The sequence below is a fragment of the Haliotis rubra genome, unplaced genomic scaffold (genome assembly GCF_003918875.1).
Source record: "Haliotis rubra isolate DU_JTF1 unplaced genomic scaffold, ASM391887v1 Scf272, whole genome shotgun sequence".
NCBI lineage: Eukaryota > Metazoa > Mollusca > Gastropoda > Lepetellida > Haliotidae > Haliotis > Haliotis rubra.
Window position 1 is genome coordinate 263247 of NW_025766803.1, and position 27903 is coordinate 291149.

At 37.6% G+C, this 27903-nt stretch overlaps 1 protein-coding gene across 1 annotated transcript in view; it reads right to left on the reverse strand.

The window, feature by feature from the left end:
- Window positions 1–27903, reverse strand: part of LOC124280726 (lipoxygenase homology domain-containing protein 1-like) — a 124333-nt gene that overhangs the window by 41008 nt on the left and 55422 nt on the right. Inside the window, 5 exon segments of the mRNA XM_046716711.1 lie at window positions 126–261; window positions 799–1046; window positions 2110–2401; window positions 2403–2497; window positions 9472–9604. Of these exon segments, the coding sequence (XP_046572667.1) occupies window positions 126–261; window positions 799–1046; window positions 2110–2401; window positions 2403–2497; window positions 9472–9604 (904 nt within the window).

A 27903-nucleotide genomic window follows, 5' to 3' on the forward strand; every position in this document is an offset into this window, starting at 1 on the left:
GACACAATCAAGGACACAACCTCTGATTTGGACCTTCTACAGGTGACACAATCAAGGACACAGCTCTGATTTGGACCTTCTACAGGTGACACAATCAAGGACACAACTCTGCACACGTGACTTACAGGAAGCAGGTTTTTTTATGAGGGGCCCCTCAGCAGGCATCTCCCGGACAGTCTCTGCTTGGTCTTCATCCGTGGCCAGCCACTTGTCACATGTGAAGATGTACCGATCCTTCGTCACCATGTTCTCCATCTCAATCTGCAAATAGAGGCAGCACAATGAAAATGTGATGGACAGGGTCCGGAATTGTACTGGCAATTGCAGCAATTCACTACTGCATCAGATAATGTGTTCATAATTTTAAATTTTGAATTCTTAAATGCAGCTCATTATTGCAGCATTGATTATGCTCATATTTTGAATGGGCATAATGTGTGAAGCCCATTTTTGGTGCCATGATATCGCTGGAATATTTCTACAAGCAGCATCAAACCCAACTCACTCACTCACATTTTGAAATTTAAAAAAAAATGACAACAATTCACTATTGCACCATTGCTTATTTTGAGAGTTTGAATTTGTAACTGTTGTGGTCAAATAATCTGGACAATGTCTAGAATTTATTGAAGATCAAGAAGCAATGCTATTGCATCACAGAATGCATTTGTATTTTGAAATGTTGAATTCTAAGGAGGGGAGGGATATACCATTGGTATTTAATATAAATACAGCCAGCCTTTAAAATCTAGTGCATTGCACCTCTTTTCTACATCACACAGACAGAGATGTCCTCACCTTGCTCAGATGCCATCCAGAGAAAGCTCCCTTGTTGTCATGCCAGACACGAAGCTTGTAGGGTTTGCCGATGTCAGTCATGTCCAGTTTGAAGCGGTCCATTTTACCCTGTTCAAAGGTGTCACCCTTGTTTTCCAGCAGGTGGTCATCCGTCTTTCCCTTCTCACCATACATTGTAACGTACACATTCGCATCCGTGCCCGCGTTCTGCATGTCCGAAGTGTGAACCCATACGAACCATGTCATTTCTGGAAGGTGGAGGTGTCATGAATACCTTGTGTCTTTTAACATCATTACAGCTCGTTCAAAGAATGTATTTACCAGTAATTGTACTTACTTTTGTTCAGAGTCATTGACTTATTACCATGGCAATTTTTTCAAGGGAAGATCAAGATAATATTCAAGACTCACTCTTGCTGGGCCCATTGACTGATCACTATGGCAACTACTTTCAGAGAACATCAAGATAATGTTCAAGACTCACTCTTGCTAGGCCCATTGACTGATCACTATGGCAACTACTTTCAGAGATCATCAAGATAATGTTCAAGACTCACTCTTGCTAGGCCCATTGACTGATCACTATGGCAACTACTTTCAGAGATCATCAAGATAATGTTCAAGACTCACTCTTGCTAGGCCCATTGACTGATCACTATGGCAACTACTTTCAGAGATCATCAAGATAATATTCAAGACTCACTCTTGCTGGGCCCATTGACTGATCACTATGGCAACTACTTTCAGAGAACATCAAGATAATGTTCAAGACTCACTCTTGCTAGGCCCATTGACTGATCACTATGGCAACTACTTTCAGAGATCATCAAGATAATATTCAAGACTCACTCTTCCTGGGCCCATTGACTGATCACTATGGCAACTACTTTCAGAGAACATCAAGATAATGTTCAAGACTCACTCTTGCTAGGCCCATTGACTGATCACTATGGCAACTACTTTCAGAGAACATCAAGATAATATTAATGACTTACTCTTGCAAGACCCAATGACTGATCACCATGACAGCAAGTTCCAGAGAATGTCAAGGTTATAATCAAGACCCACAGACAGATCACTATGGCAACTATTTTCAGAGATCAAGATAATATTAATGACTTACTCTTGCCAGACCCAATGACTGATCACCATGACAGCAAGTTCCAGAGAATGTCAAGATAATATTCAAGACCCACTGACTGATCACCATGACAGCAAGTTCCAGAGAATGTCAAGATAATATTCAAGACCCACTGACTGATCACCAAGCAACTACTTAGAGAAAACCAATATAATGTAGATAAGACTTACTCTTCTCTCTCTTCTTCCTGCGAGACACCTGCTCATACAGCGTCCTCTGGATGACCTCTTCATGTTCGTCACTCGCCAGCCACTTGCCACAGTAGAAGAACTGCTCAATACCTGCACTGGCACAGTACACAGACACGCTATCAAGGTACCATCCAGGTGCAGCGCCGCTGTTGTCATGGCCCACGATGATGTGGTCAAGAGGACTCAGCATTCTGGCCACACCGATGTTGAAAATGTCAGTTTTGTTCCTGTCAAAGTTTCCATTATCGAGCCATATCTTGCCACTCGTCTCCTTCCCCTTCTCGACCGAACAGTTCCATGTACACGCGAGCATCAGTTCCGGCATTGGGTTTGTCTCCCGTTGTCACGGTGATGATGTATGGGATTCCTGTAGTGAAAATTTTCAATTACAAACTGAAAACACAAAGTCATTATAAACTTTACAGCATTAAACACTAAATCAATAAAAAGTTGATACAAACTGTTGTAAATGAATTATTCTGCATCAATACTTCATCCTGGTGGCCTTTTGTCCACAGAATAATAAACATTAAATCATGTACATTAATAACAATACATCTTCGAATTTGTTAATGTTATTTCTATTTACAAAAACATCACTAAATTTTAACTCATTAACAATCACGAAATTAAGGAGTCAACTTTGACGCCACAAGTATCGAGCCCTTGATGATACTCTTCCTAACAATCCTGCTGACATAATGCTGTAATCAAAATAGTCATATTAAACAAAAATAGGATAATAATATATCGTATATAACTACAGCATATAAATGTTTGGCTTAATGATTTTCATTCAATACTTACAATGACAGTGTGTAGGACAACATATCCTAATTTTGAACCAAGGGACAGTCTTTGAACTTAGGCTCTGTATTATTCATTACACTGCTATACTGAGTCTAACAAACCCTAGTAGAAGGTCGCGTCAGCTAACCCTTGAGCGACCTATGACCGTTCTATCAAACAGGAGACGGCCAAACAGATTTATCCAATCAGACAACAGCTACTATTTTAGGGTTCGGATAGGCTTACCAAATGGTTTTTGGATTTTGTCATCCCCGGTCACTGACACTGATCTCTCAACAAACGAAAATCAGCATTAAACACAGATATTTGACCTGCAGTATATACGCTTTGGGGTGTCTGATGACATCATTACTATTAGCTTACATATCCGTAAGATGACGTTCTGGAATATTAACAAAAACGCTATTTTCAGCGACTGTTTACTCCCTAGCATCCTCCATGTGTGTCATTCGGAGGCGATTGTGCAGAATATAGCATTCAGAATCGTTTGAGTACAAACGTTTTCGAGGTAAAAGTTCAAACGGTATGTGCAAATGTTAACTTTCGTGATTTGGTAAGCTGTGTTCTGATTTGTCAATTCAAAAGGTTAACTGATGTGTCCTTCTACTAGGGTTTTATTAGACTCAGTATAGCAGTTTATACTTAGACTGAAGTTTACTTAGACTGAACCAAGGGACCACCAATTGCAAGTTAACAAAAGAATTTTTCCTCTTGCTCAAAAACTTGACTGAAACATGTGACATAGACAACTGTTTATGTATATAGTATCTTACAACTTTAAGCGGTAACATAGCTCCCTGCTAAAACTACACTAAAATGTTGCCATGGTAACACCAGTGGAATCATGTCACCATAGCAACAAATCTTTCATGCAAATCTGAATGATACCCGTAACATGCAGGGATATTGTAAGTGGGTGAGAGAAGTCTCATGCCAGTCTGAGCAGTATGGCATCGATACTACCATAAAGGAGTGAGTGAGTGAGTGAGTTGTGATTTAGTCTACTTTGAACAGTATTCATGTTAAACCATTGCAAGTCAAACTGAAGGGAGATGAAATCCAAAGTGATGCCAGTCTCAGATGTTTACCACTTTTGTGGAGCCCACTAAAACAGGTATGGTGTTGATGAACTAAGAGTGAGTGAGTGAGTGAGTGAGTGAGTTTAGTTTTACGCCACACTCAACGCCGCAATATTCCAGCTTTATGGCGGCAGTCTGTAAATAATCGAGTCTGGACCAGACAATCCAGTGATCAACAGCATGAGCATTGATCTGCGCAATTGGGAACCGATGACATGTGTCAACCAAGTCAGCGAGCCTGACCACCCGATCCCATTAGTCGCCTTTTACGACAAGCATGGGTTACTGAAGATCAATATTCTAACCCGGACCTTCACGGGTCGATGAACTAAGAAACCTGTGTAGGATGAAACCAGAAGATGAACACGAAAGCTTCTTTGTACATGAGTGGGGATTGAACCTGGGCCATCAGGATCTTGTGTGAAAGTGTACCCTTCAGTCTACTCTGCCTCTGAGGCAGTCTCCATGGTAACAGTCTATGTCTATGTGAAACCTGATAACTTAGTTTTGTGCAGGTGTATCAGTTTGAACATTGTTATTATTAACGTGACTATAAAGAAGTGAAACAGAAAGAGGTGAGGTGAAATTGGGTTTTACGTCGTGCTTGAGAATATTTCGCTCATATGACCACGTGCATGCGTGTGTATGTGTATGTGCGGCTGCTTGTACTAGCCCAGACTTAAGCTGGTTTTATAGTGCTAGCCCACTGAGATACCATGCCACAGTGAAACATGAATACCCCACTCTGACACATTGTACTGACTCCGAGCCGACTAGTACTTCTTGTACCCATTAATGTCGAGCGCCAGGCAGGGACCAACAAGTACCATATTCTTACGTCTTTTGGTATGATGCGGTCGGGGATCGAACCCGCGACCTTCCGCTCTCTGGGCAGACGCTCTAACCACTACACCATGGAGGCGGTCGAAACAGACAGAAAGTTAGGACTTAAGTTCCTAAAAGGTTAACATGATCATATGTTTATAACCTACGAGTGAACAGGCTTCATTCTGGTTTTATCAACATTCCAGCCCCATGACATAGTATCCAGTCGGGGAATCAACCTGGATATCTGGTGTTAAGAGCTAACGCTTTAACCACTGGGCTACCTTGTAGCTCCTCAAGGAATCCTGAACATTGCAGACAATAAATAATGAAAACATTAAATTACCTCACAAACGAACTTTGTCTGTGTCAATTCATATCAGACCGCCTCCTTGGTGTAGTGGTTAGAGCGTCCGCCCGGAGTGCAGAAGGTCGAGGGTTCGATCCCCGACCGCGTCATACCAAAAGACGTTAGAATATGGTACTTGTTGGTCCCTGCCATTAATGGGTACAACAAGGACTGGTCGGCTCGGAGTCAGTATAATGTGTCTGAGTGGGGTATTCATGCTTCACTGCGGTATGGTATCTCAGTGGGCTAGCACTATAAAACCAGCTTAAGTCTGGGCTAGTACAAGCAGCCACACATACACATACACATGCATGCACGTCGTCATATGAGCGAAATATTCTCAAGCACGACGTTAAACCCAATTCCACCACCACCACCAATTCATATGAAAGTGAGATTCCATTGTTTTCAACTATCACATCAATTTTTGGAAGAAAAACAGTATCTGCTGAATCACACATAAAATCCTAGCAAATGCGTTCTTAAACTTTTCATTTTCTGGTTCATTGCTGTAGACCTGGGACAATTTTGTTCTCAGGTTAAAGAAACAAATAAAAGTTTGAAAATCAAGGAAAATATTCAGCCATAATATTTTAATTATTTTTTTCAATTAGTGAATATTTTGATAATTTCTCTCAAATGACTGAATTGTTAAAACAAAAATACAAATAAAGAATGAATTTTATATCAAGTGAATGTGTCTAGCTTTAACTGCTCTCAGCAATATCCCAGCAATATAATGGTGAGTGACACCAAAATGGGCTCCACAGACCCATGTAGGAATAGAACCGGGTCTTGACATGACAAGCGAATACTTTAACCACTAGGCTTCCCCATCACACCAAAACATCTATGTGTATCTACAGTGAGAGGAGTGAGTGAGTGACTTTGGTTTAACACCGCTTTTAGTGATATTCCAGCAATATCAATGCGGGGACACCAGAAATGGGCTTCACACATTGTACCCATGTGGGGAATTGAACCCGGGTCTTCGGCGTGACGAGTGAACGCTTTACAGTGAGAGGATGCTTAGTAATAATGTTTGGTGTGAAATGCTAGAGTGATTCGCTTTGTGATATGACCTTAAACAGGAAATCCAAAGGTCAATAACATGAGCATTGATGCAAATATCCTAGCTTCTGACAATACACATGCAGCATTCTTCATTCTGATTATATATGCAAAAATATTCACATATCTAATTTACTAGCATACACATTTATATATTTCCAATATGCCTGGGTAGCATGCTTATTTGATAAACAACATCTGTCATGCATAGATCTGTCTAAACGACAATATTTAATTCAAATCAGACAAATATGCACTTTAAACAGTTTAGCTTGATTTTCAAAATTCAAAGATGAATGAATGAGGTCTTTCTATAATTGTTTTACATATTTGTCTGAATTTTTTAAAAAGTTAAAGAAGTGATATACTTATTTCATCCTCATCTGTGAAATATTTACAAAATCTATTACAATACTGAATATAAAGTTTCATACAATTAGGATAATTTTTGTACTTTTTTACTGCAGTGATCAAAGCACATTTTGTGACAACACACCTCACCTAGCAGGAACTAGGCAAGCAAAATTTCACACAACAAATTTTCTACAAAAAGCTTCACACGTGGACTGTAGATGAACTTGACTTAACCTGATAAAAGCATTCAAATGACTAAACATTATAACATGTTATGAAAATTAGTTAATTCATTAGCCGAAAATCTCATGTCTTCTCTAGGCAAGGGAGGTAACTGACGATGAATGTCATTGAATGTCATTGTGTATTTCGATTAATGTCAAGTTTCCACCCTGATAGAACTCGGTTGGAAGGATGGAGTCATATTATGACCGGAATAACAAATCTTGGCTACAGATTTTGATAACTGGATATTTAGAGCTTGTCAACTGTCAGCTAGGCATTGACAAACATTTTCCAGTTTTCATATTTTTAATCAAGTGATATGATGCACTCTGTGATGTAAGTTCTGTTTTATTGCCATAGAGATCTTCAGTAACAATCACATAGTTTTACTGTGCACTGCCATTTTGTTTGAAGTCAATGCAGGCTACCTGAGAGGTGGATTCTGATTGGTCAGTAGTAAGGACATAATTCATAATAGCCACTGTCGCACTTTGATCAAGCCACGAAATGTCAGCCAAGTTTCACAAGGGTGGATACTGGACTTTTACAGAGTTAACTCCCTTGCCTCAGAAAGACGAGAGTCAGATGTCTGCTACAGATACTTGACATGCATTACAGCAGATTGAAGGATTTAAACAAGAAGTGTCTGGTTCTCAGGCAGTGTTTTGGTAATTAAAACTGTATACAGAATTCTATTTCTGTTTCAGGCCACACTAGTTGAGTCTCTAGTAAAGGAACGATTTTCACAAAGCATCAGTTTAACCCATACACTTTATTGAGGGCACAAGCTGAGATCAACAGTATTTCAGTTGTAGCATTGTGTCAGCTTCATACGGGACTAAATGATACAGTTCTTAGATGTTTACCTATGAGCACTTGGTACGGTTCTGAAAAACTTACGAAAATGGTCATGAGATTTGAACCCATGATTAAGGGGTTTTATCAGGACTTGACGATGCAAATACATTCAGCTAATTGTTGCACCCTATACATCTTGTCACCTGTGCCCACACTTAATATTTTCAATTCAAGAACAACAATTAGCTTCATTATAAATAGTATATTTTCAAATTTCAAAATAATATCCAGGATTCTTTATTCAGGAATTTTGTGTAGATTTCTCCAACTTTAATTATCTTAATGCTTGCTGCTTTCTATTGTACTATTTTCTTGTGAGGAAAAAATCAGCTAAAAGAACTCATGAAGAATATAATATACTGAGTGGCCAAAAACAAAAAATTAAAGTTTTCATTTCTATACATTTTCAAAACAAAATATGAAAGTTTTCATTTCAATACATTTTCACAGTGGCAAACAGAGGCCACCTGACAACATCAATTAACAATCCTGCCTGAGAACTAACATTTCATTTCTTTATAACATAACATGAAAATGAATACATCAGATAATTACCTGTATCTGAAAGCATGAGAGGAAGAAACACACTGTTATTAATGGCGATAAATTAAAAGGTTAGGGCACACTTAACACCAGTCAGGATGATCATCGCTGATTAATTACAAGTAACTAATGCTTCTTAAAGGAAAATTAAGATATGTTTTTTGAATTATTAATAAAGTTTCATTTACTATTAAACTTTTTCAAATTAGCTGTTTTCAATCATACATATTCGTTCAAAATAATCAATATTCTGTCACACAAAGGAATTTGTTAGAAAAATATTGATGACAAAAATATAAAAAATATTGAAATTTCAATTTCAATGTATTGAAACATCCTGGCTTGTGTTAAAAATAAACGTAAGAAATGGCTATGCATATGAAAATAGAATGTAAATGCTTCAACAAAATATTATAGCTAATGTATTTTTTTCTTCTGAATTTACTAAAAGCAAAGGTTTGATATGGAGGAATTTAAATAAAATATAAATGTAAAATTTAACATGGAATATGAAACTACTCTTTGAAAATGATAAAAATACAATAAACACTAAATTCTCACTTGTTGATGCAGCCTCATTTATCAGTGTATTATAGGTCCAAGTTACCACGATATTACATCTTGGACCCATAGGTTACCCTAGCTTTGTCATCAGTTGGGTTAACTCAGAATGAGTGAGTTTTGTTTTACACCGCTTTTAACGACTTCCCTCTTTGACTAAATACTCATGAAAACAGAAATATAATGTACAATAGTCTCATGGTTTGATTAAATATCTTGAGTATTCAACTGTAGTGAGTGAGTGAGTTTAGTTTTATGCCGCTTTTAGCAATATTCCAGCAATATCATGGCGGGGGACACCAGAAATGGGCTTCACACATTCTACCAATGTAGGGACTCGAACCCAGATCTTTGGTGTGACAAGTGGACACTTTAACCACTAGGCTACCCCACTGCCCCGTATTCAACTATAAAAGACCATAATCATGAAAATCAAATTTGCATTTAAAAGTGGCTTTTTGATTGGTTGTTGATTTCAAGCTCATGGGTGAAATTCTGTTTTAAGTTCATGGGAAAGATTTAAATGGTGACATCACTTTGGTTGCAAAGGAGTCCAGGGTATTTATGGCAACAGTCTGGAGATATAACACCCCTGATAACTGAGGATGGCATCTATGAAAGTGATCGACTATGTCTAAAACATAGGCTGACTCTGTCTTCACTCACCAGGGGCTGCTTCCATTGGTCCAACGTTGAGGAGGAGGTCACGTGATATCTGTCCATCATCCTCGTCAGATGCGAACCATCTCCCACATGGGAATTCATACACCGAGCCCATTTCCACATCATCAATGATGATCTGAAACCGTTGAAAATTCATGTCCCATAACATTCTCCTGAACATATGTCCAACACAGTGCATGTTCTAATGTATATGTCAAACACAATGCATGTTCTAATGTATATGTCAAACACAATGCATGTTCTACAGTACATGTTGAACACAATGCATGTTCTTATGTACATGCTGAACACAATGCATGTCCCTAAATGCATATTGAACCATATGCATGCTCCTAAATAAAGTTCAAACTCAGTGCATGTGCCAAAATACACGTTGAATACAATGCATGTTCAAGAATACAGCTTGAACACAACGGATGTACAAAAATACTGACAAAACACAATCTATGTCAAGATTCCTTTCTTGCTTCAAAGACTAGTTTTGTCAGTTCACCCAAGATCAAATAAGTTTATTTATGGCAATTTTCTACATAATGTCCTTGAAATGATAGTATGAAAGATGCTCAAAATCTTTTTAGTCAAATCCAACATTTTTCATTGTCGTTTATTAAATCTACATTGGCAAACAATTTCACAGCAGATTTGTGCATATAACCTGCTTCCCTGTCAATACATTCTCTTGTTCAAAGCAGAGCACAACCTAATCCACCCACTCACTTCACATGTGTTCCCTTACTTCCTTTCTTGAGTATACATGCACACAAACTGGCCATCAACTCGTGTGCCAGCTAAACATGACAACAGTCATGAAACGGATAGGTCACAAGAACTGGCATCATAATTACTGACAGGAAGTGGTCGCTAGTAACCACTCCGGCCTCTCAGGGCGCCAACACTGGACACTCTCTTGACGCAACTCAATTGCGATCCGATCACGTATACGTAACAAACACACGTGAGTTTTGCACAATGCTCCTAGAGATGACGGTGGGAAACTATCAGACAATACAATCGGGGGGAAAACGGAGCTTCAGACCCTCCAGGAGAGGAAGTGGTTCAGCCCAAGGCTCAGTGCTGGCTAATTAGTTCAGGAAGCTTTCTAAACAACAAATTGAAATCATCTCACGAAGGACAATTTATCAAGTATCCAGTATTTTTTTTTCCATTTTATTTTCCTACGCTGCCCTTTTGGATCAAAATTCTTGCTAAATCGTTTCTATTTGAAATTTTGCTGAATCAATTATGCTGCTTTTAACACAGAATGTTAATTAAATAATATCAATGAATATTTTCCAATTAAATACATCAAACTAATGCCAGCCATGACAAAATTGTTCAGCATACTTTTTGATGGGGAGAGGGCTGAAAAGTGCATTTGTATGCCATTTTACAAATCTTCCCCTTTCCAGTGGATTTGTACGCCATTTTACAAATCTTCTCTTTTCAGTGCATTTGTATGCCACATACTTTTAAATGTCTTACCCTTCCCAGTAGATTTGTATGCCCTGTACTTTCTGGCTAAGCACACACTGACCCAACAATAAAATCAACCTTAAAAGCGCTTTCTTAAACAAAAGCAGGGAATATTGCAATAGTCTCCCTAATATGAATGAATGAATGAATGAATGAATGAATGAATGAATGAATGAATGAATGAATGAATGAATGAATGAATGAATGAATGAATGAATGAATGAATGAATGAGTTTTAAAATATGTTCATTTCGAGAGTGATATTTTTTTACAGTAAGCTAAGCTACAATAAAAAGCATCCAATTTTCATCAAAGTTATCTAAAACAATTACATTATTATTTCTACATTATTATCTTACATTTTTAATACTAATTTAATAATAATTTTTAATAATAATTTTCATTTTCAAATCTGACAATTTATTTACCCCTCTTCATGAACTTATTGGACAAGAAAATCTGTAAAACAACAAATTAATCTAATTTGGCCAGGTTTGAATTATATAATCCTTTAGCCTCTATTCAGACAGGTACATTTGTCAAATGTGTAATTTAGGACTTTGCACCTGACCTAGTCAAAATATCCCACAAAAGACGTCTTGATGAGGTTTTTCAGCCCAGCTCACACAGACAAGGATATCCACTCAGTATGTCAGTCACATGCATGGCAGCTATTTACATAACACATGAAAGAATTTACCAGGAGGCTCACACAGGATACACTGATGAAGCAAGGTATGTATTGAAAATGTATGTTTGGGATAATTATTCTGAAATGTTATTTGATATTGTTAGCCTTGACTTGAAAATACATTTACCTGTAATCTTGAGCAATCTACAGAATAATTGTAGTGTTATGGTTTGTCTTGTCTTCAAAAGACCATGATGTTCTTGCATGTGAACATCACATCATCCTCGGTGTTATTGGTTGTTTCTGGTCACATGCATTTGAAACCCTTGTAAATGTGGGTTCATTTCATGTGACTTAAGATGAAATCATGAGCAGTGAAAAGACTTGGATATGGAATTAATTTTTGAACTCTCTTTTTTTCAAATTGTACCAAAATTTGAATATTTACTTCTCTTTACAAGTTAAACTGTACCAATAATATAGTGAGTGAGTGAGTGAGTGAGTGAGTATGGTTTTACCGTATTTAGCAATATTCCAGCAATATCACGGCAGGGGACACCACAAATGGGCTTCACACATTGTGCCCACCATTAATATAGAATTGTGGTTACTTTTTACAAATGACACAAAACACAAACTAAGGGTCAGTTTGTAAAATTGAATACCATACACATCTTCAAACCTTTCAGACTCCAAGGCTGTACTGAATGCTGAGCCCATGGATGTATATAGTAATTCTATCCTTTAACAGGCAATTCTAGATAAGTGGACAGTATAACTAAGGACCCCAGTCTGTTATTTATCATTTTTCAGAAATTATCTTTTGACCATAGAGAATTATGCAAGTTTATGCATCTTTTATTTATCAAAACAAGCCTAGTGGTTTCGCTCGTTAGATACCAAACCATTCACTTGTTTCATAAATATGGTATTACACGGGACATTGTTTAGTATTTTATTTATTACTCACGCAACATTAGCAAAATAATATCGAGCAAAGTACTTCTTTCCTAAGAATTCAACGAGTGTGATGACTCTCAACTTTCCGTGAGTCAAAAAAGGTATAATACTATTGTGACAGAGGTGTTAGCATTGTGACATCATAGATGTAAACCACTTTGACCTCATATGTACAGCATCACGCGATGTTATTACACAATGTGTAATAAAATTGTAAAATTATTAAACAGTGATATCTTCAACGGATTAGTAATAAAACCATATATGGTTGTAAATCTATTGTTGCATTTCCTGTTTTCATTCATCGTTTCATCCATCCATCATATATCACATTAGTCCAGACCTAATTTCATTTCTTGTTTTACAGATTTTTGTCCTCAGAAAACCTAAAGGCAGGAGGAAAAAAAAAAAAAAAAAAATCACCAGTCAAAGTAATATTCCTTCTAAATACTCAAAGTATTTTACTTTTGGCAATTTATGAAGTGTATGTGGGGCAAAAACAATCTAAAAAACATTTTTCTTGTAAGTTTACATTTTTGGCCTGTAAAAACATTAGGATTTTATTTTTTGATTTGGGATTTAAAAAAAACCAATTCCTTATTCTTGAAAAAATACGACAGGAGGATCTGTAAAACAAGAAATATAATATGTCTGGCCTTAATTATACTTCATCTACCCTGTCTTTTCATTCATCCTGTCCTGTTTCATCTTTCCATCCATTCATTCTTGACATATTTAAGCCAGGTATTTCCGGCGAGTATCACTAGTAGTAGACAGAAAATAAATGGACATACCTGAAGAATGAGATGGCCACTAAAACTATTAACAATTCTTTATACCATGTAGTATCCTTAACTGAGTCAAAGCTTCTGTAGTCTGTATGTTCATAGTCTAACTGTTGGGTAACACACTTACATAAAAGTAGGTTATATAGTATATCACATCTCTTTTGGGTAATACAGAAAGATAATAGATCACCTGGATATACATAGAGATTATTAACCGAGTGTGTTTCCGTATCATTAATATCCTATATTAGGAATAAAAACTGTATTATGTGAGCCTTTGGCGAGCATAATACATAATTTTTTATTCTTAATATATGATATTAATGATACAGAAACACACAAGGTTAATAATCTCTATATCATATAATGTCATTCTTAATATTACTCAAAACAAATGAAGCAAATCAAATGTGAATTTATATATGAAGAGAATCGAGCTTTCGCGTAAGAATACTTAGCGGTACACCAAGGTGAAGGTCGTTCATGACGGCGGCATATGGTTGTGACTAGTTGCTAATACAGTGCAAACAAAACTCATGCTTAAAATGAGATTTTTCTGTCTAAAAGGAACAACAAAACCGGGCAGGGTTTTCCTGGAAGTGTTTCTATTTTCATTGCGGGTAATCACCTCATCAATATCAGTTTCTGATACCTGACGGAATCGATTCGTCGTCTGCATTTAGATCGATAGATCGAAATCCGTGGTTGGTACCTTTCTTATACTATTGCCTTTCAGTCGTGCCTCATAGTCCGTACCTTCAATGTGAACGAAGTACTCCGTTTCATGTTTTCCAAAATCAACTACTGCAGTAACGACTCCAGAACCTCTGTCATCAATTCTTACAGAATCACCAATTTTGAGAATGGGGGCAGCCATGTTTGTTTACTAACAATGTAAACTCGTGACGACGTCATCAATGAAATATTAACGTTTTAGGATTCGCATGGCGTGTATGGAGTTTTGTGAAAGTAGTTTGTTGATTGACGTAATTTGCATAGTTATCAGATTTGGATACCAAGTTTATCAGATTGATGTATTGCACCGATAACAACCTCCATTAGATGATAAAAATATATATTCATAAAGGTGTATCACAAGCATTGACGTTCATACAGTTTGGTCCTCAATCCGTGAAGGTTCAACCCCCAAAAGCTTGCACAAAAATATACCAACATAAAATTAAGCAACATGGTATATCATATCTGTGTTGGGAAATACAGAAACACAATACATCTCCCTTTTAGATATAGAAATATGTTTCTAGACCGACATATTGCAAGTTCTGATGTTTAAACAGGTCTTCAAGTCTGTCATACAGACCCTGAAACAAATATATCCAAGAAAGCCCATGCAAGTCTACAATATGTAGCAGTCTAGATTTCCAAAGTTTCAGGAAAATTTCAGTTTCAGAAAATGAAGAAAGTCGTAGTGCTCCTTATCAGCATTTTTTTTTAATTTTAGAATGAATTGGGTTTTTTTCTTTAAAATATGTTCATTTCAGAGACTAGTTGTTAGTCTAGTCTTCACGCTGAAAAAGTTCAAACTCCAAAAAGCTCACACAAAGGGAAAGTCAATCTGGGTCTACTGACACAAAACTATCTTTGAGGTGATCCTAACTCCCCCAATACTTTAATATAGGCTTACGATCATCATAGCACTAAGACTGCTTTGTTCAAGTGGATCCTGAAGTTTATCATATAGCTGGGTTTTACATGACGCGTGATTCCTGCATATTTGACGCAACAGTTTTATTAACGACTCTCAGAATACTATCATACGAGTTGAGCTTGCTCCAGGTTTATAGGTGGCCCTCACAATTCAGTTCAATCAAATCGATTTGATAAGCAAAAAATTGATATTGTTAGATGATAGTTTGACTTTTACAGAGCTGTCAGATTGTTCCAGAGAACTCAGAGGAGACAGTAATCCTGGCTGTTTGAATTGAACAATGCTGTACATGTAGTTTCATTTGGTGGTGTGACATACACAGTTACATACTGAGAATGGTTAACACAAAGAAATATTAAATTTTCTTGACTCCCAAATATTGAAAATGTCTCCCAAAAATAAATATTGTGAGTCACCATGACTCCCATTTTTAAATGTCTGTGTAAAACCCTGATAAAGAACAACCAGGGTATACTAAGTTTTATCAAGTAACAGTGAATGTTTTCATATTGTATGTATTTCCCGAGCGAGAGCGAGGGATATATTGATATTTAGGCACAAGTGTCGTAAACATAGTATGATATGGGCATGAATATAATATTCTGTTTAGTACCGAAGTTGTCAAATTGAGGAAAATAAACCCAAATCTACTTTCAAACATAGGCTGGCTACCCATCATCGCCACATGTAGAATGCAACATCAGAGAAGAAACATGACATCATAGCATTGTTCATGACGTCACGTCACCATGACAAAGTGATATTTTGCCCTAGGGCATTGTATGAAAAATATGAACCCCGTTTCGCCCTCGTTGGTAATAAAGAAGTATATCACATTGGCCTTCAGGATATATAGAAGTATATCACTTCTCCCTTGAAGGTATGCCATGCTGGAACCAATCAATTCACTGTGTTGGGGGTCAAGACTCCCTGTCCCCACCCAGCCATGTCCTGAGGGTAACCCTGACTTTATCAAAGCCGAGGTTATTACCCTATCAGCAGGTGAAACACATCCTGCTAGACATGCTACTTTGTCTAACTATCAGAAACCTTCAGGTTGTAGACTGTCATAAATCTCTTGTCCATGTAGGGCCAGGGGTGGAGAAGGGGGGAGTGGGATGTGTGTGTGTTGTGTGTGTGTGTGTGTGTGTGTGTGTTGTGTAGTGCATTATGTTGTGTTGTGTGTGTTGTGTTGTGTGTGTTGTGTTTTGTGTGCGTTTTGTGTTGTGTGTGAGTGTTTGGGGGGGTTAAGCGTGGGGGTTGGGGGTTGGGGTTGGGGTTGGGGGTGGGGGTTGCAGCACAGATTGTCGTGGGTCGATTTATTATCCTTGTTATAAGGTTTACAAAATATTTAGAATGATATATGCATGGCAAGTGAATCCCCACATGGTACAAGTATGAAGCCCATTTCTGGTGTCCCCGCGTGATGTTGCTGGAATATTTAAAAGCGGTAAAACCAAACTCAGTCAGTCAGTCCACATTTACAATGGAATTCTGCTGTCGAGTTCATGATTCTGATTACACTGACTGACTGACTGAGTATGGTTTTACGCCGCTTTTAGCAATATTCCAGCAACATCACGGCGGGGGACACCAGAAATGGGCTTCACATATTGCAACCATGTGGGGATTCGAACCCGGTCTGATTACATTACATTCACCAGATGAAAGAGCAAGAATTAGCAAGAATTAGCTCTGAAATGTTGTGATGAAGAATGAAAAGAAGTTGTTACCCATAAAAGTGTATTCATGTCCGTCCAACTTCTAAATGCCTTTCAGGAACGTTATGATTCTGCCCATATTATAATAAAAGATGTTTATGAATAACTTGATGTTGATAGTAATGAAAAGAAAGTGGGTGTCATTTTTGTCACTTAAGTTGTTAATTTGTCACAAATCTGGAAATGGCCTGCACCCGTCTGCCACAGAAACTTTTGAAAGTTTTGCTGAAAAATGTTCTTCCCCCTGGAAGGTTGACACACGCTGGAGAACATAACATACAACATATTGATATTATGATGTGTTCATACAGAAATATTCCTAATGGTTATAATAACAATACCTTTATGATACTTTTCTGCAAAAATCGTACTATGTGATCTCCTTACATGTATCTAAGATAAAGTGAATTTACTGAGAAAGATTACCCATTCTTTGCACAGTGCTCACTACCTCCCTTCTTATTCCATTAGGTGAGTGAGTGAGTGAGTTTGGTTTTACGCCGCTTTTAGCAATATACCAGCAACATCACGGCGGGGGACACCAGAAATGAGCTTCATACATTGTACCCATGATGGGAATCGAATCCAGGACTTAGGTGTGACGATATTCCATTAGGAGTAAGAATGAATCAAAACTATAAGAGAAATAGCTATCTCAGAAAATGTTTTCAATTTTTCGGAAATTTGTCGATGCCCTCTTATCTACCTTCTCACAGAAGGTAGTCTTGAGTGTACCAACATAGAGGTTATCTATATCAGGTGAAAAGATCCTGTTGTACTATCACCGATGTGAAGATCGGGTTAGAATTGTCTTCAGCAGTGAGTGAGTATGTTTTTTACGCTACTTTTAGTAATATTCTAACATGATCATGGCTGGGGACACCAGAAATGGGCTTCACACATTGTACCCATGTGGAGAATAGAACCGGTGTGACAAGCGAACGCTTTAACCACTAGGCTAACCTCACAGCCCAACAAACAGTTTCAACAGTGGAGTTTGTTAATACAACCCATGCTAGTCAAAACAGGCGACTAACGGGATTGGGAGTTCAGCCTGCTCACTTGGTTGACACATGTCGTTGTTTCCCAATTGCATAGATTGATGCTCATGATGTTGATTCTTACTTTTTTATTTTATTCATTCAGCTTATATTTTAATAATATTACTTTCTAACTGAAAAAAAAGGAAAGATTGAATGTGTTGTACAAATGGTTATCTTACCATCGTCTGCTAAGCAGCCTATGCGCATGCGCCTAGTGGAGGCATGTGAGATTGAATGACTGAGCGAGAGTTGGACGTGATGTACTGTAGTATATTACCACGCTCGCAACATGACCAAGGAGTTTTTATGTCTATTACTATGACTATGCTGTCGACACGTGGAATAAAGGTGTAAACCTAAACTCTGCCTTCTTTTCATGATCACTGGATTGTCTAGTCCAGACACGATGCCATATAGCTGGAATATGGCTGAGATTGGCATTAAAAAATAAATAAATAAAAAAATAAAAATGTCTGACATGTTTTAGTATGTTTATGAAGCATTTGCCAAAAAACAGATGTCAGAATAGTCTGTCGTACAGACCCTGAACCAAGTATATCCAAGAAAGCCCACGCAAGTCTAGAAAATGTGGCAAGTCTAGATTTCCTCAGCTTCAGGGTCTGTACTAGTCTGTCTCACAGTCTCTGAACCACATTAATTTCCCTACTGCCAAGCCCTCTTTGCTGTGCTAAAGCCCCAAATAAAGCAAGTCTAGATTTCCTCAGGTTCAGAATCTCTGGTCTCCCTAGGGCTCCTTTTCAATATAAATGGGCTTGTTTGTTACTATCAAATTATATATATTCAGAGACTAAGCCTTAGTCTAGGTCTGTACCAATTTGCTGAATTCACAAGCCAGCATATGGCTTGTAATTATCAGTTGATCTCTGAAAAGGAAGAAAGTCTCAGGGGTCCTTTTCATTATATTATTTTTTTTTTACTATGAACTTTTTTCAGTAAAATATGTTCATTTCAGAGACTAGTTGTTAGTCTAATGGCAGAAAACCTGAATGGGAAATAGCTCGCCCTTATAAAATACGAGATACTCCAGAGACAAGGTGTTTGAACTACATTTCATTGTACTGCTTGTTTTGTTTGTTGTTCAAGGTGCATTGAACAATATACCAGCTATACAGCAGTTGTCCTCTAAACAATCAAGTGGGGACCACCCGCCGTCAGGGTACGATGACACGCAAACTACCAAGGTCACCACTGATCCGCTTAGTCCCCCTCTTATCATCAGCTGGGAACCTGTTCTAATCCCCAATCCTCAGAGGGATCCTTAGATCACAGATCGTAACAGTTAAACATGTGTGATCTGCACAATCACCATGTGTTCTCTTTCAACAGAACAAAGAGTTTAAAGTACATGTCACTTTAGAACTTTCAAACTGCCAGGAAGTATTTCCTTTCAAAACAAACATGGGGACAACAAATAAGATTTTTCTGAACACAATACCTTCTCCTGAAGGGGTATTGAAATGAATTTAATTCAATTTAAAAAATAAGGCAAACTTAATATAAGAGGAAATGTTCACAAAACCTGTTAAAAAAATGTTACAATTTATTCAGAACTTCAACAACCCATCCCTTTTAGAAAACATACTTAATCTTTCAAATTAATACAGGAAGTTTAACATCTTTGAAATTAATTAAGAAACAAAGTCCATCCATCTAAAGACTAATGGTCAAATGGAAATTCTTCTGAAGGAACACCCAGATAGAGTTCTCATTCCAAGCACAGATAAATTACATTCCAGCAGTTCCACAGTAACTAAACAAAGAGATTCCTGTTATTCTGCTCTGTCAAAGTCTCTTCAGCCTTCTTCAACAAGCATCAATTATCATGTGGGGAAAACTGAACTCTCCCTGCCCCCCAGTGAGCTTGTTGTGCCTGATACACCCCACCAGGTCTTTACCTTGTACTGATCAAAAGCATTTTGCTGAATCAGCATAACCACACACCGACAACTACAAGTGGGTTTATATGTCTCAACAAAGCAAATATTGTGATATGAACTGTTAGGCCACAGTTTATACGTCTTTGTTTAATGATTTATTTGTTCAAACCTGGTGGACATAAAATAAAACAAACAAAAGTCATCAAAACTTGGGGTGGTGGGAGTTTCTACCAATATATATAGGTTATCACGCGAGTGAGTTTTGGGATGGTTAATATCCTGCATTAGGAATAAGCATTGTATTTAGCAAGCCTTGGCGAGCTGAATACATAGTGTTTATTCATGATGCAGGATATTAACCATCCCAAAACACACGAGTGTGATAACCTATTTATCATACAATGTCATTTTCGCTTTATAATTTAAAAAAATGTGATTTCAAATGCCACAAATCATGAAACTAAACTTCGTGGAATGTCTATGACATCACAAATATGTGCGGAGTATTACGTTACGTCACAAGCCCAGTGACATAATTTTCTCCTGATCACTCAGCGCTGCTCATCTAGTTCCCAGTAAGCTTTTATGCTAAAGGACGTATTGCTGTCAACAAATCTTAGCTTACATTTGAAAAATAACAACAAACTCACGTGGAACTTCAGAAACCTTCAATTAACCTTTTGAACAACCAAATACGCTTTAATGTTAGCGTGACACTGTGCACCGTTCTCTAGCTAACACTGACAGTCGGTCGGGGAACTGATGTTGGTATCTTCGTAAGCCTATGAATTTCTATCTTCGCTTTGTAATCTACTCCATCTATCAAAACCAGGCATGAATTTTCTGGGATCAAAGCACTGACAGTACCGTAACCACGCCAGTAAATCCGGACACGACCGCCAACCCTTGATGCCATGTTTGTTTACACTATGAAAGTAGTCACTGAAATTTGCATATGACCTCTCTAATTTGCATCGATATCCGTATATGACGCCAACGGATACCGAAAATATCTGTTGGCTTTATCCTGCCGAGAACACTATCCATTGTGTGATAATTGTTTTTACATGTCGCCATATTTATAGTGTTCACAAAGTAATGTAGGTCTAGCAGTTTAGATTTGTGTGTGCAGTTTACATAGAGGAATATATGACACATTTTAGATTATAAACTTTTCAGCTAGATAAACCGAAAGTTGATAGATTCCATGAGTAATTAATATTTATCATACAATGGATAGCGTTCTTGGCAGGATAAAGCCAAGGCTTGCTAAGTACAATGTTTATTCCTAATGAAGGATAAGAACCATCCCAAAACACACTCGCGTGATAACCTATATATATACAAGAGTATATTTCTTAACAATATGTAATTTTGGAGTAAAATTGATATTTTATACTTGGCACTGAACTGATGAATTCCTGCTGCTAACTTATCAGCTGCCATATAAAAAGGTTATTACCATGTACTTATTATGATAAAGTATATATATAACATTAATACAATGCTTAAGACTAATAGACTTAAGCTTGTTAATATGCTAGTATAAACTCCTTAGAGTTTGTTAGCTAAAATACTTTAAGATATAACATAGTACTAAGCTTAAGATATGATTAAACTTAAGCTAATTATATAATAGCAAACTCTTTAGAGTTTGTTAGTTAATATACTTATATGATATAGATATAATGCTGAGCTTAAGATATGAATAAGCTTTAGCTACATATATAATAGCAAAAACTCTGTAGAGTTTGTTAGCTAATATATTTTATAATATGAGTATAGTACTGTGCTTAAGCTATAATTAACTTAAGCTACATATATAATAGCCAAACTCTGTAGAGTTTGTTAGCTAATATTTTTATAATATGAGTATAGTACTGTGCTTAAGCTATAATTAACTTAAGCTACATATATAATAGCCAAACTCTGTAGAGTTTGTTAGCTAATATATATTTATAATATTAGTATAGTACTGAGCTTAAGATATAATTAACTTAAGCTACATATATATAGCAAAACTCTGTAGGGTTTTGTTAGCTAATATATTTTTTACAATATGAGTATAGTAGTGTGCTTAAGATATAATTAACTTAAGCTACATATATAATAGCAAAACCCCATGAGAGTTTGTTAGCTAATATATTTTACAATATGAGTATAGTAGTGTGCTTAAGATATAATGAACTTAAGCTACATATATAATAGCAAAACTCAAAGTAGAGTTTGTTAGCTAATATATTTTACAATATGAGTATAGTATTGTGGCTTAAGATATTATTAACTTAAGCTACATATATAATAGCCAAAAAACTCTGTAGAGTTTATTAGCTAATATGTTTATAGTGTAACCATAGTACTAAGCTTATAGTACTGAGCTTAAGTTATGATGAAACTTAAGCTATATATATATAATAACAAAACTCCACGAAGTTTTGTTAGCTAATACCTTTTATAATGTAAACCATACTGCTTAAGATATGATGAAAACTTAAGCTAATTGTATAATAAGCGAAAACAACCCTTTAGAGTTTGTTAGCTATGATATAAACCCTAGTATTGAGCTTATGAAGGAAAACTTAAGCCACATATATAATAGCAAGAACTCCATTAGAGTTTGTTAGCTAATACATGTTATAATGTAACTATAAAGCTTAAAATATGATGAAACTTAAGCTGAAATATATAATAGCAAAACCTCTTTTAGAGTTTTGATAGCTAATATACCTATATGATATAAACATAGTACTGCGCTTAAGATATGAATAAGCTTAAGTTACATATATAATAGCTAAAACTCTGTAGAGTTTGTTAGCTAATACATGTTATAATATAACCATATTGCTTAGAAATATGATGATACTTAAGCCAAATAGCAAAAACTCTTTAGAGTTTGTTAGCTAATCTACTTATATGATATAAACATAGTACTAAGCTTAAGATATGAATAAGCTTTAAGCTACCTATATAATAGCAAAACTCCTTAGAGTTTGTTAGCCAATATATTTTAATAATATGAGTATAGTACTATGCTTAAGGTATAATTAGCTTAAGTTACCTATATAATAGTAAAACTCAGTAGAGTTTGTTAGCTTAATTAACTTAAGCTATGTATAAAATAGCCAAAACTCTGTAGAGTTTGTTAGCTGATGCATTTATCATGTAACCATAATATTACTCTTAAGATATGAATAACTTAAGGTAAATATATATAATAACAAACTCTGTAGAGTTGTTAACTTATATATTGTATGATGTAATAATCATAGTACTGTGATGATAAAAGGAACTTAAGTAAATTATATATAGCATGAAGCTATTTAGTATTGTTATAAGATAAGTAAAAATCTGTTAGATTGACTTATCTTCTCCGAGGAACTGTCAGCTGTTGTGCGAGGACCATGGGATCGAATTGGTGTATACCTGAGGCGTCCTCGGTGGTGATATCTCTCAGATAATGGTTTGCAACCACCATATCGGATCTCCAGAAATAAACCCTCAATATTTCAATCACATTTGTGTGGAACAATTGTAGAAGTTAAGCTATAATATCATGAGTATTAAGCTCATGGAGGGTCGGAATAGGTCCATCCGCATATGCACGTGAGTATGACAGTTCTGATCCAAATGGAGATATAGTACATGAGACTTCTCTCTCGTAAGTTGATGATAGAGGAAATAATCTGTTGCATTTTTACTCCTGTTTGGTTTAATTGGAGATAAATTTACAGTGCTCTTGCTGGCCATCTTGATAGAATCATCGTATCATGGGGTCCAAGTATGTCATCCAAAGCGTGTTCATAAACCTCACTTGTGAGGTGTTGGAACACTATATTCATATCCCAGGTTGGCGTGAAATTTCCGTTTATTCTCCAAACAGAAGTTTAGTAGGTTTACTAACCATCTAGTTGTGTTAGTCGCTTGATGAAATTCAGCTGTAGTTCTGAAGCGCTGTGGATTTAGATCCACTTGTATCTTTCGTCTAGGTAATTCGCTGCAGTAAGTCCTTGACGATGTAGGTGCACAACCAGGTGTGTCTGTCCTCGTTGAACTTTATGTAAAATAAGCCTGACTGCCGATCCCTCGTCTTAACTTGACAGGGGAGGTCTCTATCTTGAAGAAAGGCAGTCTAATCATGAATGTTCAGGTTAACTGGACTGTAATGAGGCTTGCTCGTTCACTGATATATAGTTGTCACTTGTGGCGTAAGTCTTGAACTGTGAATAGAGATCGACCTCTGTGTAGGTCGTTGTCCCTCAGCGGTCCAATCAGAACAAGGCATTTTGATTCTGTATAATACCAGCTGTGATGTCACCGTGTAGCGGGAAAAACCCACCTTGAATAAATTCTTGTAAATTAGTTGATATTAGCATAAACGTCGGTCTTCACCGTAGCTTCCCGGTTATCCGGTGACCACGTGTTTCGAGGGTTAATGGTAACCGCTGCGAAACCTCCGGCGAAATATCTAGCTCTGTAATTTTATGCTGGGTAGGTTATTTTCCTGGTTGTCGTGAAAGTAATTTCAGTTTTGAATATAATTCCGACTTCCTTATATATAAGGGTATAAACAACTTGCAAGTTGTGAGCTTGTAGACTGTATACATGAATGTATCGGTCATAATTGTAGAATTAACGTTGAACTTGTTGTACATATTTCTTCTCAGAAACTTTGACGATTAAGAGTTATACTCGCTGTAACAAGGCTGCTGTTCAATTTCGATATTGAATTGTCTGCAGATATGCGTAATGGTAGGTCGCATGTAGATAATCGTGATCGTCGTCGGGATTGTTGTATATTAGCAATTTATACGAATAGTTGATTTCTGTGAAGATCTATGAAATGTCGTTGACTAATAATACAGCGGCGTTCTGTGTTGTAAATAGCCTGAGCAATTATCTTCGGCGTAGGCTTATAGGCGGCATCTGGCATACAGTTGATAATCAACTTATGCGGCGTCTTGAAACGGACTGGCGAGTAGCTATATATGACGAGTGGCTAGTATATGGAAACCTTGGAGGAGACTTCCTCGGTGAGCGCCGGAGACTTAGCGCGAAGTTCTCGAAGTATCCCTTCTAGATCTTCTGGGTGAAGTAGACTTGGAGCCACTTAGCCTTCGCGACCATCGCTTGAAGGTGTCGAGTCAAAAGCCGATTAGTATATATATATATATATATATAAATATATATATATGGCTTGTTTCGTGAACAGCCTCTGTGTTTAACAGGATGTGGGATGCGGCTTGCCTAAGTGGTGGCGCATGGATCATCTTATCATATTCAGAAAGTCGGTATTCAAGTCTGGTGATAAGTGTCTAATTGATCGTTCTAGATCTATTTAGGCCAGCGAACATACGTCTCGTCATGGATTCAACAGAACCAATATACGATTGTAGTTCTTATACTTGATATCGATGATCAACTTGTCTATGGGTTGATCTTCGGAGACTTGTGAGGGGGCGTTGATAGTTTTGCGAAGCTCTTGTATAGTCCCTCGATGTCCTTCTAGATGATGATGATCTGGATTCAGGTGTCGCTTGGGCATGCCTTCGGCGAAGCTTCCTCTGCGTCGGTCGGGGAACGACGATATGACCTTCAGCGAAGGCTTCCGTGATGTCTGATGGTCGAGTCCACATCTGGGGATGAAACCGCATAAGGTGATGATCTATCCTGCCTTCGCCGAAGTCCTTCGCGAAGGCTGTACATTTAGGTTCTTTCGCCAGCTGCTGTACTGTCTATCTAGGTCCTTCCGCCGGCGAAGGCCTTCGCGAAAGAGCTGTACATCTAGGTCGCCGTCAAGGTGGTCCGTGACTTCCGCCGCGAAGGTGACATCGTCCTGGCTGCTACGTTGGCGGGGGTGCCTCTGGGGTGCTGTCTGCGTTGGAGCCTTCAGCGAGGCTCGGACCCTGCTACGCAGATATTGGTCCTCCATGATGTTCATAATTTGTCGCATCATGTCTTCTGGGATGGTCTGTGGCGAGGTCGTAGATGCTTTATCTGCGGTGTTAATGGGGTCCACGGAAAATCGTCCGACATCAGTGTAGAGGCATCAGGCTGCATGGTGATCTCTGCTGATGTCGTTGTAGCTGTCGATGTCGTTTCTTGTGGCGTCGCCGGGTATGATGATCAGCTGATCATCGTAGAGGTCAGGTCATCGGCTGGAACAATCTCGGTTGAGAAAGTCCTAGTAGACTTCGTTGATTTTCCCTCAGAGGTCGGCGCTGCCCTGGGTGTCGCGGCGTCTGCGTTGAGTGTTGGTAATGATGGGACCCTCAGGGCGATCGCCGCATATCTGCGTTGGTACATCAGGCTGCATGCTGATCTGTGCGACATCCGGTCAATCTTTGATGTACATCGGTATGATGACCGGCTGATCATCATACAGGCCCAAACTTCGATGGGAGCGGTCACCGGTTGTTGAGATGTAGTAGAAAAACCCTCTAGTCTTCTGCTGCGGCGATGGGATGTCTGGGAAGCAGAATGCTTCTTGGAGATGGCGGACTACGTCCCACACCTCTCCACCACTCTAGCGGAACACCACCACGGGGGAGAGTCGGCCAACAGCAGTAGACTGGCGAGGGTTCCGTGTATCAGTCATACTAGACTCTGCATCGCGACCTATCTGCTGTGCGTGCCAAAGCGCAAAGTAAATATTAATAAAGAGGTAGAATTGGATAAATTAGTACCGCAACTGCAATGTGAATATAATAAACATGGCGCCGTACATCATATTAAAGGTGGATCAGCAGCAGCATAAAAAACGTAATCTGCAATAGTACAGAATTTTCATCAACGTAATCCACTGAAACAAACACGGCCCCGTGAATAAACTGTAGAAAACGACTAAATATCAATATATAATCGTTGAAGGATACTAGCTAAACCTCTATAGATAATATTGAATTCATGGTACCAGTTTTTAAATGATAAGTGAACACAGTTTTTTAAAGTAATGAACACAAAGGATACATTCACCCAAAAATTAACTCAGATTTTATCAATGCAAACAAATGTTAAAAGCCCTGTCTGAACCCTCCTGCCCCCCCTCTAAAAAACAACAAACAACGACAACAAACAAAAAAACCCAATAAAACCAATAAAAAAACCCAATATTCCCAAGCTGTACAAAATGACTTTGACAGAGTATCTGTTTGATCAATTTTCTCAATAATTAAAGCAGGAATTATTAAGACCAGTTCAAAGCCATGTTGAATATGTAATGTGAAGTCAATCAACACTTGAAAGATTTAAAATATTTTACCGGAATAATAATTATTTGGAATAAAAACGATGAATGATGACATTTTATCCCCTCCCTTCCCCAGTGCCCCAGGGAGTGCTGCAGATAAGTGCTAGGCATGGCATCTACAGGTGTCTCGTTACAAAACAGTGCACATGTTTTAACAAGAAACTAGATGATTATCATATGTCTAAGTATAACCATCTCCTGTGAGGGCTGCCTCCACAGAGAACTGAACCGATATATTTTACCATAGCTACACTTGACAGCTCAACACTTGCTTTATTGGGGCAGTGGGTAGCCTAGCTGTTAATGTGTTCGCTCCTTCAAGCTGAAGGCTTGGGTTCAATTACCCACATGGGTACATTGTGTGAAGCCCATTTCTTGTGTCCCCCACTGTAATATTGCGGAAATATTGCTAGAAGCAGCGTAAACCCATACTCACTCACTCACTTGTTTTAATGCTAGGTAGTAGTGGTCAGTTGTACAAACTAGGTCGGACCCTATTCTATTATATGGCTACATTGGATCATTTCTGACAACTAAAATTGCAATTTAATCTTATAAAGATTTTTGAAAGGTTTTAAAATAGAAATATTCTGTGAAACTGGTACTATCTTATTTGTGAAACAATATGAGATATGTTGGTTTCAGTTTTTATGTATCACAATAACTATACAACACAGGTTGTATTGACTGATTTTTGTGTATAAAATCTGCCAGTGATGCATCATTTGATGAGCTCCAACTGACCAAACATCTCAGAGCAACTGACAAAATGGACAGCTATGACATGACTGTTTTCATCATCCATATTATCATGGCTAAACCCTACCTGGTATGAAGTCCGCTTTTCAACTCCACACTTTCATAAAACCCTCCCTTTACAAACTCAACCCTTTCATAAACCTTCTCTTCCTAAACTCAACACTTTCATAAATTCCTCCCTGCAAAAACTCCCTCCTTTCATAAAATCTCTTTCTAAACTCAACAC